Genomic DNA, 16,837 nt, shown 5'->3' with positions numbered 1-16,837 from the left:
TTGTTTGGTTTTGGTTTTGTTAGCAAGCCTAATGCGGGAATTGGTCTTACCAAATTTGAGTGACACAATGTAATCTCAACACACTAATGTACAATATGCATAACCAGACAGATTCGTAGTACATTCTGTATGTTTCCAAGCTAAAAATGGAATGGTTTGGGATGGGGTGTACTTGTGTTAAGGTGGAGAGAGCCGCAGCACAAGTTTTTCATTGTATTTTTAACACATGACGATAAAGTTGAACTTTAACTTAAACAATACTTTGGAGAAAAATATCCTGTCACTGTCTGATGACTGAAAATGATCAAACTGCCACCTGTATCAGCGGTCTCTACCATGCTAGTATGTACTAATGAAATTCACACAAAGTGGGACTGTTTTCTCTCAATTTACAGTAGAGATATTTAAAGGCACATTCTGCAATATTTCCTATTGCATTACTGACTTTAAGAAGGACACACAGTGTCACGGATGCGAAGCACCTGAAATCAGGCTCAGCCAATATCATCAAATCGAAGAGCTGCCGTATCAGCAGCTTCAAACCTGCTGTTCCAATGTAACGCACACCACGGACAGGCAAATAAGGTAAAACGTAGGGTTGCTGTTCTCACCATCTACAGGTAAGGAAAACAATAGCGTCTGTAAATTGACAGACCACCTGGAGGTAATGAATGTTACATCTGTAGTTGCAATTATTGAAATGCTGCAGGCTTTAATGATGATAAAACAAGTGTGAGATTTGTTTTAGTTCTTCTTTAACTAGAATTAAACTAGCTAAAGTGACTTTGCTCACCTTTGTGAAGCCTGAAACCCGCTCATTGCTGCTCGTGGCTTTAATTTTGGACGATTGAGCAGCTTCCTTCTGTTGAGCGCTAATAGGCTTGAATATTTGACATGTTAGAGCCCTCAAGATTTGAAAACGTTTGTGTTCAGAGACTCTTTGGGATGGTACAAAAAAAGAAATACTGCTAAAAACTTGACAAAACAGCTGTTCTTTATACAAAAATAAAACAAATGAGCAATGACAAAGTTAACTAGGTTCTGTCTTCAGCTCTGAACATTTGAATTCTAACCTTTGTTGTTACCTAATAATTTACACAACTGCTATTTATTGCAACTATAAAAATCTGCAGGTGCAACATTTATTGACTGCAGGTGGCGCAAGTATCAAAACTGCAGCAGCTTTTTATAGTAAAATAGACATCGGCAGGAACTTATCAGTGGATTGCTATCACTTTCCTTTCCTATAGATGGTGCAGATTGAAAAGTGACAGCATGTCCAGCTTCCCTTTGTAGAAAATGTCCATTCTGCTAAATGTGAATGAGTGAGTTTATGAGTTAATAACAAATCAGCTCCAAGATGTGCTTCGCATCTAAAAGAACGATGACACCTGAATCTAAACATCGATGGCTTTAACCGATTTCAGCGCTCAGTCCTTCTGATCACTCTGAGTCATAGTTTAGCGATGCTGATACGATATGGCTGAGTAGGAAATCTCGCCGACTGTGCCTTTAAATGTCTTGCAGGATGCAAAACATAGAAATGCTTCCAAGTACAAGGATTGTTACTTCTTCAGTGTTTGTACAAAACTCCAGAGGTCCTTGACCACCTGTGAAAGGTACGGAGAGGGGAGAGAGGGATAGAAAACAGAATGAGAGAGAAAGAGAGAGAGAGAAATTATAAATCATCCAAATGAAGTGCTATACAGCATGAGACACATGACTCACTTTTACTACAACATGCTTTTGTGCGTCTCGCCTGTGGGAACGCTGAGTTTAGATGGGGCTGTTGGGGAACGACGAGGGGTTGGGTGGGGGCAGCAGTACATACCAGAGTATATGACTAGGTGCTCCAGGTCTGACAGATCTCAGCCTTGGCTGATGAAACCAAAGCACTTCCACAGATGTTTCTACACACTGGGATCAACAAGCTCTCCCCAACCCCAACTCCACCCCCACTCTTTTCCTTGTCCACCGAGCCCTCGCTCCACTCTAAAGAGCTTTCACCTGCTCTTATAACTGTACAGTTAACATTTTAAAACACTGCTACAATCAAAAATGGATATTCAAATATCCTTTTTCATGTCTAACCGACACTGGAATACACTGACACACTTTAGAATAAATCAACGGTGATAATCTTCGGGTTTTGGGGTGATTAATTAATGTGCTTCAAAAGAACGTGCAGGAGCCTTAATTTTGCCTCTGAAATGACAAGCGGCATTAGAAAAGATTTAAGTTCTGCATTTAGAAAAACCCTCTCATGGACCTTGAATGTGAATGTGAGACTGGTACCATCCACATACCACCAGTCCCTTCATTAAGGCTACAAAAGACACTCACTCCAGTAAATCACTGGGAAAGAGTCTGCCTTGGCAGGTGTACTCCCATTCCATCTCAAAAGAGCCCGCTGACACAAAATGAATATAATTCAAAGAGAACGCGCTGTGCTGGAGAGACTTTTGAGGAATACTGGACAGTTTGAACAATAATGCATTCCTCAGTATCTATCATGGCAAAGAGCTCTTAAAGCTATAATGATGGTTGAAGTAAACGTGCCTATGGCTACCGACATCGAGCAACTGGAATATTTCTAGAGACCTGGTAGTAAACAAGTCTCTGTGGTTGAGTGCAGAGATCACAGGAGCAAAAAAAAAAAAAAAAAAAAAAAAAGCAGGTAATTGAAATAAATTGCACAAGTGATGTAAGAGCTAAAAATGTAAGACTTAAAAATAAACAAAGCCCAATCTCAGATGCGTGGTAATCAGGGCTGTCAACCATGTGCAATCATTAAATATACACATAATATATCAAATGACTCATGACTACTTACTTTTTTGTCCGAAATTTTAAATGAACTCTTCACAAAATTCTCAAACTTCTGCTCCGTCTTCGGTAGTGTTTTTCCCTGCAGAAAAAAAAAGGAAAAGAAAAAAAAAGACATTAAATCATCAGCTTAACCGCGAGTCAGACACTCAATTAAGTGCAGTAATTTGCAAAAAAGAGGATGACAGCCATACCTCCTTGGCTGCCGTTGACAACTTGTTCTTAATCTCAGCCACAGACGGAGATTTAGACGGCCCAGCCTGGGGTTTGTCTTTTCCTGGGGCAGGTGTCTAGAAAAAAATATATTATATAGATAAGAAACACTGATTTATATGTCAAATAGATAAAGATTTACAGTCTTGTACATGAAGAAGATAACTTCACATTATGTCACAATATTTCTTCCTTCATTCAGCTCTTGCCATACGTTTTTCTTTTTCTTTGTGCTCGTGAACATTTTGTGCTTTATGAATTATTGAAGACATACACATGATTTTTCTCTGATTCCTCCAACACCACATTGCTGATTCTAATTAAGTGGCGATAGATTGATTTTCTGACCGACATGCCGGTCTGGGCTTCAGCCCTATCGTGACCCATTTAACTCTGGGTCTGTGTTTACAGACTTGGCGTAGGCAACCAGCTGGACGGAGATAAAAGCATGAGAAAGGACAACAAATTCTAATCTAATTACAACATCTTTTATTTTACAAATACATCAGGTACAGATTATCATTTTATTGTTTGCAAGCAGGAGAGGGCAAGCCCCGACTCTCCAATGAGCAATAGAAATTGTTGTCAAATGTGTTTTTCCATTGATGGCAAATCCTATCCACTGAACTAAAGGAAAAAAGGGTCAAAGAGCAGCTCGTGTTCTCCAGCTTGTTTATCTATAAAAGCTGTACTGAGATCAAATGAATCTCTTCTTCGAGAAAAGACGGTACACTCTCTCAAATGTCAAACTAAAACAAGCAGCACTTATTTATCCCTTTTTTGGTGGCATCACAAGTCCGACTTCAACCCACAAAGAGTCATGTGTGTTTGTGAGGAAGACGGCAGCATGAGCACTTTACATGCAGGCCAACAGGTGTGTCCAGACCAGGACGGCAGAGGCCCCAGAGGTCCTCAATTAGTAAATGTCTTAGTGTGACACAACAACACACACACACACACACACACACTTACACACACTTACACACACATACACACACACTCCATATACTGTGACTGCTCGTTACACAAGCCACAGAGCTTGTCCCTACATGCAAGAAGCCAGTGTGGAATCCAGTGAAATTGCAGGGTTTCATTGATAGCCAGAGACGCATCTGAAAGAAACAAGGAGCAACTTATAGAGGAGCTTTATCCACAGCCAGTACAGTCCAGTCCAGTGATTTCAGTGTGGTGTTCGGCCTGTTTGCTCATTATTTCTGCTTCTAGACACTTAACTATCCTACAGTGTGGATTCTGTAGCTGAGGTACTGATCAGGGTATTCAGGGTCAAGAAATCATTTACTGGAAATGACGTTCATACATAACATTGGTCATTTATCTTTAAGCAATTCTGATTTCAGTTACAGTTTTTCTTGCATCCATGTTTCTGCTATATTATTTAAAATAGAAAATAAACCAAATATGTTGAAAGCAAAAACAATATTAGTATTCATCAGATTTATCTTTTTTTAATTTTGACTGTGATTTCAGGTGCAGTTTTTCTTACATCTGTGTTCCTGTTATATTACTTAAAATAGAAAACAGACCACAGATTTGAGCAGCGATATGGTTCATATGGTTATGATCCAACATACAGAAGAAAACTAAAACTATTAGGAAGCAACTGACCGGTGCCACTGTTTGATATAGTTATACTGATGATAATGTTTTGATATAAACATATAAAATGATGATCCTACTCTAACAAATACATTATCTATATAGTCTCCAATAGCTTCAAAGCACTTATTTCATCACCATCAGTGAGGCCCCAAGCCCTTTACAGAGTAGAGTATCCCATCACTGGACTGTGCATCTTATCGGCTTGTCGATGAGGAAGCTGAGCTCTGGTGTTCGAAACTTTAGGTAACATGTTATTCTATACATCTACACATCCAAGAGTGGAGATTTGGAGTAAAAAAAAGAGGAATTCCCCCTTTTTTATGCATTAAGGTATTATTCAAAGTCAGATCTACTTCTCCATACCCGACTCTAATGGTACGATAACAGCATCCAACAAATGTCATGTGTTACTACTTGACTCCTACAGAAAAAAAAGTGGAACATCAGGCTTTGAACAACTAGGGTAAAAACTTGAAATGGTTAAAAACAGGTGGACTAATTTCACGAAAATACATTATCACTCATGCAATCATCTGTCCCTGTCCCCAAGAGATCTGCATTTTATAGCACAGATCAAAAGGTATAAAATGAAGAAAACCTTGAAGCACACATACCACACTATAAAAAAAAAAACCTGCTGGCTCTCGGCCAGACAAATCCACTACGTATTTATTATTTACAAGCAGCTCTCTACTTCCAAAGGACAGCTGTGGACCTAAAACAGCTGATAAACACACAACGCCAGCAAGCTTTTTCATCTGGGCCCAGACGCTGATTACAGATGCCACGAGACATGGAACTTAATCACAAGCACGCTATCATTTCGATGCGATCTCTCGTCTTCAATCCCGTGCAAACACATGGTTGCGACACCTTTGCTCATCAGGTCCGTCCAGGGATAGTACTTGTCATTTGGTTGTAATGAGAGATTTAGAGGGGGGGCAATGTCTGGGGGGAAAAGTCGGGTCATGAATGTAAGTATAGGGGTTGGTCTTTTTGGACGTTTTTCCATGCGTAACAGTTCCAATCTGTAGAGGCTCATACGCAAGAAATAAACATACTTAACACTCATTGCTGACCAGATAGGCACCTGCTGTAACACATGTCAATCAGTCCCTAAAACGGTGACTCACGCCCTTTTGGGATAAGCCTGAGTGAAGTGGTTAACAAGTTTACGACTCTGACGTCTGCTTTAAGGCATCGGCTCCTCCAAACCCATCAATCAAAAGACACCAGCTGCGAGATAAAGTTACTTCAGATCAGCGCAACTCGAGTTAGCTGGTTCTCATGTCGAGGCGATTACGCAAGAAGGTGCAGCTACACGCTGGGCTCCCCGAGAGGTGAGAACTGCGGTACTGGCAACAGATCTGACAAGCCAATCTAATGACCAGTCACCTGCATTTAGGAAAGAAAAAAACAGACATCCACGCCCGCTTCCTCACTCCTCAGGGGCATCTGGAAGCACAAGCTGCACCAGACATCAAACGCTGGTAATGAGAGCAATTGGGAGAAGGTGTGTCCAGGAAGTGAGGGGTGTGAAGAGGTTGTCGAGAGGGAACAGTTGTTGTGTAGAAGTGGAGAGAGGGGATGGTGGGGGAGGGAGGGGGCAGTTGAAGCTCCACGAGCCAGAAAAGTTAAAAAACTTGGCGGGACGGTTTCGGCGGTTCAAGCGCCCCCGTCGGCCCGTCGGCTTAATCCCCCGGAGCATTTCAAGAGCCTGTTTTAAAATGCGTTGCATCTGAATAACAGCCACGACAGAATTGCCTGCACTCCCACAAGACTGCAAGAACAGGGGGGGGGGACACTTTCTCGCCTCAGGAGTTTAGCAATCCTGTGGCTTTGTGATAATAAATAAAAAAAAGGATTAAAAATAAAGAGACAAGAACTGATGATTTTATGTGTAGTGAGGTGGGTGTGAGATGGTGTGCCTTTAGCATAAGTCATGATTTACCAAACATGCAACGAGCACTCGCATGCCAACACATGAAGCCTTATCTAAACTGAGTTTCTGTCCAAGTCGTTTTTATCAAGGCAACATGCTTTGCGAGATGTGTAAACTTGTAGAGAAAGCTTGCCAATTTGTATCCCCCTGATGTGTGTGTTGGCTACAGGGGGTTGAGGGGTTGAGGGAGGGAAAGGGAGGGGAGGGGAAGGGGGGCATCAAAGGTGGCTGCAACTCAAGACGACGGGGTCAGGCCAAGGGGGTCACAGGTTTAAACCTCGCCCCAGGAAACCCTGTTTAGAGGTCAGGTGTGTTTGCTTAAAGAGAGGCAGAGTTCAAGCTTTGGGTTTTCAGAGGCGGCTGTCCAAGACATTCCATCGAAGAAATTAACTATCAGGTTGAGCTAATTGCAATGTGCATTTATCACATTCCCTGGCAGAGGAATGGCAAGACTCTGCATGTTTTTTTGTTTGTTTTTTTCTTTTTTTGCCATGTGCTAATTGTTAATGCCAATAAATGCAAACAATTACCCTTGGTCACAGATACCCTGAGGCTCCATTAAGAACAGAAATGACTTTGACTAAAAGATCAAGGTGTTTGCTGAGGTGATTTTTTTTTTTTTTTTTTTTTTTTTTTAAGTGCATTTCACTGTATGATGCATTTTACAAATATGTGATTTCAAATGTGGTGCTCTTCACTGCTTTAGTCTGAAAAGTTCATCTCTTTTGAGCACATGTGTTGACATAAAATCACAATGTCCATCTACTTAAGGTGCTTTTCACTGATGCAGCCAATAGATACATTTGTACATTTGGTAGTACATTTGTCCAAGCTTCTTCAAACTCTAAAGTTCATCTTAAAACAATAGTCAAATACCCAAATGAACATTGTCTTGTTCATCTTGGCCATTAGAAATCCCTTTATAATGCACATATGAAACTTCAGCCATCCAAATGACTCCAATCAGGTAGATATCTTTCAACGTTACAGTCTTTTTTATTGGCAAAGTCCTTCTTTTTGTTACTATACTTCCACCAGAGCTCAACAGGGAATTTGATGCTAAAAAGACTGTAAATGTGGCAGATATCCGCTTTAAGCCTCATATAAGCTTCACATCAACTTTTAAATGCATTTTTGCACTAAATGACTGTGTGGACACGCTGTGGATTTTGGCCCCCATCACTTACATTGAAAGCACATTTGAAGGGGATCTCTTTTAATAGCCAGTATGAACAGGAGGAATGTTTGACTGTCCTTTTAAGACATACTTGAAAAACTGCAAACTTATCCTTTAAGTAGCTTCTGACAAAAAATTATATTATTTATATTAAAACTTCTTTTCAAACTATTTAAACAAACAAAATAAAGCATAAACTGCTTATAGTGATCATGTCTGTCCATGTCAAATTGATCACTATAAGCAGATGATTATTATAACCTTTTTTTTCACTTTCCCTTTATTTCTCATGCAGATCCCTATTTTAATTGACATCTGTATATTTATTAAATGAGTAAAGAAATAAAAGCTGTTGCATATCATTAGCTTGAGAGAAAATGTCTTTCTTTTTCTTCAGGTGTGGGGTTAACCTCAGACAACAATGGTGCATATTATAGTACAAAGTATATATCATAGGTGCATCATGGGAGTTAAGTAATAAAAAATACTATAACTTTAGTTAAAATGTATAAGTTTTAGGTTTGAATTACTAGAATTGAATTACTTAAACAGCATCTGTAAAGGGATTATTCTGCCCAAAGCTTTTTGATGCATATAACAGTTAATCATTGTAACCATGATCACTATCAACAGTTTCCACTGCAGTTCAATACACAGACTTACAATTCAGCGTAGGTGGGGAATTTTATGGGGTTTTTCTAATCTATATTTGAGGAATTTTACTTTGGTTCATGTTTCGAGTTTTGAGATATTGCTCATTTCTGTGTGGTTCAACAGACTTTTAACCACAAAACCAACCAAACCAAAAGAAAAGAAGAGTACATGTAAACGTGCATTTGCTTGCCCTTGGCTGTCAGGAGTTTTATTCTCAATACGACATAAACCAAGCTGAGCAGCCTTTCCTACCTTAATCTGCGCTTTGACAGCTGATCCTGATGGTTTTCCTGCAGGGCCGTTCTGTTTCACCGGAGTTTTGTTGGGCTTTTTAGCCGGAGACTCCAGACTCTGAGAAGACAAAGAAACACAAAGATAAATTCATAAGATGTTGAACAAAAAGTCCTGAGGTTCTTAGGACACCTGTTGAGTGGTTTTAAAAACATGCAAACGCTGCACTATTATTAAAGGCTCATAGTTGCTCTTTATGTCAATGTGTCCCCTTTAGGCCTTTTCACTAGATACATTTGGATGGATATCAAAATTATTTTGGGGCTACATTTTTTTTTTTTATGTTGTTTGAAAACATTATCAAGCGGTAACTGCCAAGCCTCTTCATAGCTGACAAATTATAACTGGCATGTAACATAATAAGAACCACATTTGTATAAGTGTTTGCAATTGTGGTTAATTTTCTTCAGAGTCTTTTGCCATGAGGTGTTCACATTATTTTCTCTCATCTGTATGGTTCTAATAATATCAATGAAGTATGTTTATACTCCTTTAAAAGCATTTTACACCAAAGAAGAAGAAAAAAAGTACCTATTACCACAACAAAAACCAAAGATAATAGCGATTAATGAATCGTGGCAGCACAGATGTTACGAATTAAGAGCTTATCCTGATTTGTTATATGATTAAAGATGTTCATCTCTACACAGGCTTGTTAAAAACTAAACTGCAACCAAATTGGAGATCATGTGAGCAAAACCAAAACTGAAATTATCTGAGCAAATAACTGAGGAAACACTAGACCTAGTTCTCATTGATGATATACTTCAGTTCCCCAATAATCTGCTATTGTTCTTCACACAGGAGCCCTCACCGTCAGCTTTCCACCTCTCTAAGTCACCTGTGTAATTACCTTGTAATAGCCGAGGCAAGTACCTGCATTTCCTGAGCGCCAACCCTTTCCTCACAATCACTGGTATTCGCCTTGGAATGGGCTAAAAGTGTAATTGCCTGTGTTGACATAACTGCTACAAGGCAATTACATATGTAATTTCCTAGAGGGATGCCTGGTAATACAAGATGCTGAAACGCTCCCCCAGTCAGTTGGCTTTTTTTTAATCCTTTCTGTGTTTAGGATCGTAATCTTTCACCAATGATTTGAATCACTTAGAGTAAGTCTACAACACTAATATATTAAAAGGCGACGGCTTTGTTTGTGACACAATTTTTTAATTTGACAAGATAAAAGTGCAGTGTTGACATATTCTGCTGCAAATCTTAGATATCAGTGTTTTTCCTGCTTCCTCTTTTAACTCATAACTGCACTGAAATAATCAGCAAATTGACTGGTTTTATCATTATCTCTCTGCCACTATCTCTGTCCCTTACATACTTAATCTTGAATCTTGAATCTTTTTTTAGACTAGTCAGGAAGTCAGCTACATGACTGCCATTTAAAGTTCAGTAACATTTCAAGATATTCTGATTACATCTCCTAAGATTGATATCAGTTACGACCAAATATGCTCTGCAGTCTCATGAATGCTGTTCACCAAGTGCAGCAGTCTCAAAACGTATGTTGGAGCAGTCAGTGATATGTAAACTGTATTTCCAAGCTCCTGGGTTATCATAAACTTCTACCTCCAGAGAAGGAAGGAATCATGGCCTGAGAGCCTAAACTAGTTCCTGTGATTTAAGTCCTTTCTTAGAAAGATTCCTGGGATCCTGTAGTGTAAAAGCACCTTTAACATGCTCGTTTAAAAGATGAATATGTTTTTTGGACAGTTTCTGACTGAAAATATGAATCTTCTGAAATACAACTGAACTCTGCCATATCACTTTTTTTTACATTGACGTGTGGATCTGATTGCCAGAGCTGCACAGCACAGCCAAGCTGTATCACTGCCACAAATATGACATGTTGTCTCAAGCAAATGATCTAAGATTTACTTGTCATGACAACACTGCAACTCAAGCATGTAAATAAAAGACAGATGAATAAAAAAAAATGCAACTTCAGAAACCTTTATGCTTTTTTTAAGTGGTCACAAAACAAGTTGTTACATTAAAATACTGTAATTGGCCTTTATGCACTTAGAGATATATTCATATGAGTTTTACTGATACCTGACTTTCAGTACCAATATTATACTTTTAATAACTTAGAATAAAATCATGTTTTTCTCAATATATTATAAGCTTGCCAGTGCATCAGTGTTTAATGTTGTTTTAATACTAGAGCTTGATCAAATAGAAGTAGTACCCTGATTTCCTGTTTTATGTGGATATATCTGATCAAAGAGACACAATATCTGACCACGCATTTAAGTGCTTTCAATGTCTGACAGTTTTCAATACTCAGTGTTTTGGACACATTTTGTTTGGCAATGAAAAACAGTGTTGAAGTTCGATACTAAAAAAAAAACAACGTGATATTGAAATATTGCAGAGTTGTCAGTAAATCAATAATTGCTCCCAGTCCTGTTTTCTAGAGCTTTGTTCCTTCATTATTTAAAAATGAAGAGAAAAAAAGGACAGATAAAGAGAAGAAGGGCGAAGAAAAAGGATTAAGGTCAGGGAGGGGAGGTGTGTGGGGGGTGCAGAGGGGATGGAGGAATTGGAGGAGAAGACAACAGAATAAATCAACAGGTGACAGAAATGCTCAGCTGTCATCTGACCCTGAGGCAAGGATCGGCGCTCACGTCGCAGGTATGCGCATCTGCCCCGCTTTGATCTTTTGCCTGGCACAGTTTGCTCTTGGATTGCGTGTTCACAAAAAAAAAAAAAGTAAAAAAGAAATCACAAACAGACACCGACGTAAAAATTAGGCAGATACACACATGCACCCACACACACTTGCAAGTGATTGTGGTAACACGCAAAACAAGTGTTCAAAGGCAAAGGCCAGGTGCAAAGCTGAAATGGCACGAAAGACGATAAAAAGGAGCAATCATATTAACAGTGGGATGACAGAGGGACAAAGATATGCAGGGTTACACAAAAATAGGAGAAGATGTTTCCCATAACTGGTTTGTGTGTGTGTGTGTGTGTGCGTGTAAGAGTGTGTGCATGAAACTGTGCATGTAGTATATGCTTGTCTGCATACATACTGTAGATATATATTGTAAATGCTTGCAGAAATGAATGTGCATTTTTGCAAGCATGAATGTGTACTTGCATGAACACATGTCTAAAAAGTGTACATTTATCTTTGTGTGTGTGTGTGTGTGGGTGTAAATGTGTGTGTGGGAGTGTGTGTGTGTGTGTGTGTGTGTATGACATAGTGCCGTCTTGTTGGAGAGACGGTGAGAATTCAAGCAGATTACAGAGGAGAAATCCGATCATTACGCCACACAGACCCTGTGTTTTTCTCTCTGAAAACAGGTGGGTACAAGAGCGAACAGGATGAAAAAGTTCCATGTTTTGCCTCATACAAAAAAAAAAAAGAAAGAAAGGTGGACGGTCAGTGAGTGCAGGAATGGGAAGGGCTTGCTGAAATGAAATGTTACTACAGGATACAGTCTGTGGGAGTTTAAATGATGCAGTAGAAACAAAGGGGGAGGGGGCAGACTGCACCAAACGCAGAGAAATAAATTTTCTCACACACACACGCAAACGCACACACACACACAGACACAAAAAACATGTGGACAAGCTTTTGGCTACCCTGACACCTGGTGGACAACAGAGGATTGGAACCACTCCAAGCGTATACTATTAACTGAGCCGTTTAGTTACCTAAGGGGAATATTTAGTTTGGTTTCAGCAGTAATTTATGTGACAGACTAACAATTCTGACTATAATCCAACCCACATCACAACAGGACAAACCCAGACTATTTCACTTAATTCAAACACCATGCATTTTTTAGTTAATACTCTTTTCACTGGTTGGCGTTAATCGCCTGAAAGAACACATGAAGAGAAAACCAAATACAAAAAAAATCATCCAAAATACTTTTGTCTGCCAAATGTGTCGAAATGTGTATCCTCAGTCATAACAGTTGGCTTAGGCACAGCTTCCAGAATTATTTGGAAAACCTTTAAAGCTTCTGACGTGAAGGAATGGGCAAGAGCAACGGTAGAAACAGCATAATATGAAAGCATGCTCCACAGACTGAAATATGATCAAGTGGACGTAAAGTCTGTGTGAGCGTCCAAACCACTGATACAGCAAATTAAAAGGCAGTGCTCTTATTTATTCATATTGTGTTTTGCTCTATTACAATTCTATTATTGTTCAATATATACTTATTTATGTTAACTATCATTATTATGGGTTATTTATTTTATTTATTTCTCTTTTTTGTGGATTTACCACACTCATATGTACAGTACTTGTATTATAATACTGTGTTCTCTACGTCTCACTAAATCTTAATAAAAAGTTAATAAAAAGTCCCAAAAAATTAAAATAAAACTACTTAAGTTACTAAAGCTTTCAAACATGTGGTGCTTGTATATGTAACAATCATCCTCTCACACACACAACCATGCCTGCCTCACAATAGCTTGAGTATCACATGCTGTATTTTGAATAATTCTGATTTAATGTCAAAGCAGCCACACTGGGCCATGTAAAAGATAGATGATGATGATGTTATAACACTGTACTGCATGTAAAGTAGATATTATATACTGCAGTAAAATGGACATCTATTCTTTTTTTGTTTATATTATAAGTATCATGGAGCTACTGTACTTACATTTATGTCATTTTTTTTATAAAAGGATCAAAAAACAGACAGCTTACTTTTTTGAGCTCTTTTCCGACAATCTTCTGAGGCTTCACATCATTTTCATCGCTGTCGTCATCTTCATCGTCACTACAAAAACATCAAGAGAGGAAAAAATATGATGTTACCTCACTTAAAAAGCCTTAGGACAGAATTGTCTCTGCACAAATGCAATATAAAAATGTGTATAAATATTGCGTTGAGTGAATAAAATGACTTATGTGGTATTTTGCACATGCACAGCGACTGAATTCTGCATAAAAATAGACATACTCATCATCATCCTCATCGCTGTCTTCTTCATCGTCGTCAGAATCCATCTTTAGTTTTTTCTACAAAGAAAATTAATTTTTTAGTTTGTCAGAATTTGACACAGGGCCTGAGTGGTTATGATACTTTGGATTACTGGCACTGGATCACAAATTTACAGTATACCTTTTTAATATTAACATTTTGTAGTAGAGTGTCATCTGAATCTGTTCATGAGGGGTGCAGCAAGCAAATAACCATTGCTGCTACAAAAAAAAAAAATTCTAGGCATATTTAATCATGTTCTCATCTACAAATAAAAAATTGGGATAGTTTCTTGCCGAGGTGAAAAAATCTCTATTGTTGAATGAATTCAAAGAACAAACTGAGGCAGCTACCAGTAGAGGCTTTTTTCCTGAAATCAGGTTCGCAGGCCGCTTCACCGGTGACGAGTTGTTCTCCTCTTCCTCATCCTCTGAGTCCTTCACACCTGCAAAGCAAACACTAGTTATAGCACTATGATGACTTCTGTTTAATTTAAGCGTGACAGCTTTTATATCCATCAATAAATAAATAAAGGTGTAAAAAAAAGTCCACCAAATATGAAAGTCTAAACAAATATGTTGGACTACAAGTTTTATTCTATAAAGAGAGGTTGCATTCACTCAAATTAGGAGGAAGGTGGAGCCACCAACTAACTACTGGTTTAGGTATTCCTAATGTTGTGGGGACTTAAATCTGTTCACACAGTTATGTTATGGGGACTCGCCTGTCTTATGGGGACAAAAAGAAAGTCCCCTTAAGGTAAATGATTTATTTTAGGGTGAAGACTTGATTTAAAGTTAATATAAGTTTAGGGTTATGTTAAGTTTAGGATAAGGGTTAAGGTTAGGCATGTAGTGGTTATGGTTACGGTTAGGATAAGTGTCCAGTAAATGAATGTAAGTCAATGTAATGTCCCCTGAAGTGATGGAAACATGGTGTGTGTGTGTGTGTGTGTGTGTGTGTGTGTGTGTGTGTGTGTGTGTGTGTGTGTGTGTGTGTGTGTGTATGTGTGTGGTTCATAGGAAAGGCAACAGCATTGGTAATAGCTGTCATAATACTCACTAACAAAATGCTGCCCGCTGATGTGAACTGGTCCAGAGCCCGACTGGAGACGGAAAGTAACTGGAGGTGTGATCTCAAATCCACCTAAATTCATCTGGACAGTAAAAAAATAACAATTACATCAACAAATAAGGCAAATACGTATGCAGATATTCACATATTTGATGTAGTGTAAGATTACATTTACATTCTCTTTCCTTCTCATTTATATGACTTCAATAGTATGTATGATCTTTTTATTTTTAAATAGAAAAAGAAAAAATACAGACTTATTTCATTAATATTGGGTACGTGTCCTAAGAAGAGGTCACCAATGACGCTGACTTACGGAGGGAAGGACGGATGGTTTCAGGGCAACCAGTGGCACTTTGGTTGTTTTCCCATCATAAGTGAGGCCCTCGACTTCCACCATGTGGAACTTATCCTCCGCGTCGGCTCCCAGACACGCCTGAAACAGCAACACAGCAGACTGTGTACAACGCTGCTTATACGTCTCAGTATGATCATGTGTCTGATATCTCTTGTCTTTGATTAATTACAAAGAAATGACCTGATGCAACATCAACATTTGACCTAATTCTTGTTTAGTATTTTTCCTTCCTATAAAGGTTTTCTTGATTTGTGTATCCAGGTAAGGTCTACATTTCTGAAATATTTAATAATAAAGTTACAGTTTGGCTCATTAATACTGTAAATGATGAAATAATGAATTGATTAAATATTCTATTAATTGTTTAAGTCTTTTTTTCCCTCCTAGTAAACATACCAGATTTTCAGGGTTTGGCTGATAAAATCAGAAAATTGCACATTTTTTCATTTCACATAAAAACTTACATACAACATTAATTCTGCACAAACAAAAAACTTTGTGATATTTATAATAATTTAAATGTCCAGCTTATGTACAATAAGAAATGTGCACATACAGTTAGTAGGCAAACATTTTTGTTTTAAAGAAATCTGATTTTAATGTTTACCTTTTGTGTTAAGTCATTTGTCTATGTATTTATTTGTTATAATTACTTTGACCCTTTGTCCTGTTACCTATATCCATATCCTTTATTTCAATATGATGCTATGATTATTATCTTATTGTCACACATTTGTAAGTGAAGCTTTCTATAAATAAACTAATAGATTAAAAAGAGTTTGGCCTATATTGCAGCTAATGGTTGTAACATAAGAATAAACAGTGACTTCACGTGTAATTAACCTTTATCTTTCCCTTTATAAACACCTGTCATTATCCTACTGCATCAGCTACTGACAGTGACTTTTCTTACTGCTTTGAGTGACAGCTGCTGCTCCGTATCATCGTCCTCAACATCAACTTTGAACTCACGTCTGTCGGATTTCAAGGTGCAGCCTAAAGAAAAAACAATACGTGCAACATGTAACTTAATGTTGTTTTTTGCACTTATCCTGCAGAACATGAGCAAATGCATGACACAGTTTGAGACCCAGGTGGAGGAGGTTTCATACAAAGTAGCACGCACACACACACACACACAAACACACACACATCTCCATGCTTTCCTTTGGCTAGTTAGCTAACAAAAGACCTGAATTGGCGGCCAGGTTAAAACAGCTATTCAGCTCACTTCCTCCAGCTTTAAATGTTTATATGTCTATTTGTGTCTGATAACAGGGAGATAAACTTTGATTGTGTGACCCAAATAGATCGCTAAGGGTTTGTCAGAAGAGGTGAGCTCACCAAACAAGTACATCTGCGGTCTGCTCAAGTCTGAAATATCGTCCTCCATCTTTGTAGTGGGTGGTTACACTTCCGTAAACTGGTGTGACGGACAGATGATAAGAGCCAATGGGGAAGCAGAAAAGGGTTGACGCGTGAGCCAATAGAATTTGAGACTGGGCGGGACAAATAAGACAGGCTATTCTACTGGATGACCACTAGATGTTGCTATCGTAATGTCGATTAGTGTCATCAAAAACTTAATCGCAAAATATATTATAAAATATGACAAAAAAGAGACCATGATAATGACGAATTATTCTACAGGGACTTTAATAAGATAATTAACATTAGATGTATAGATTGACACTGATAATGCTAAATGATCA

At 38.4% G+C, this 16,837-nt stretch overlaps 1 protein-coding gene across 1 annotated transcript; it reads right to left on the bottom strand.

Annotated features, from left to right (window-relative positions):
• Positions 1–1,483: 1,483 nt before the first annotated feature.
• Positions 1,484–16,518, bottom strand: npm1b (nucleophosmin 1b). Its single transcript, XM_062425441.1, has 11 exons — positions 16,470–16,518; positions 16,039–16,121; positions 15,084–15,203; positions 14,756–14,849; positions 14,047–14,138; positions 13,673–13,731; positions 13,417–13,489; positions 8,685–8,783; positions 3,021–3,116; positions 2,834–2,908; positions 1,484–1,610 (listed from the first exon to the last, which is right to left on the bottom strand). The coding sequence occupies exons 1-11, from the start codon at positions 16,516–16,518 to the stop codon at positions 1,566–1,568; spliced, it is 885 nt and encodes a 294-aa protein (XP_062281425.1). The 3' UTR covers positions 1,484–1,565.
• Between the last annotated feature and the right edge of the window lie 319 nt (positions 16,519–16,837).

The sequence above is a fragment of the Scomber scombrus genome, chromosome 9, assembly GCF_963691925.1.
Source record: "Scomber scombrus chromosome 9, fScoSco1.1, whole genome shotgun sequence".
NCBI classification, from domain to species: Eukaryota; Metazoa; Chordata; class Actinopteri; order Scombriformes; family Scombridae; genus Scomber; species Scomber scombrus.
Note: the sequence above shows the minus strand (reverse complement) of the source record. Positions and strands in the feature narration are given on the sequence as shown.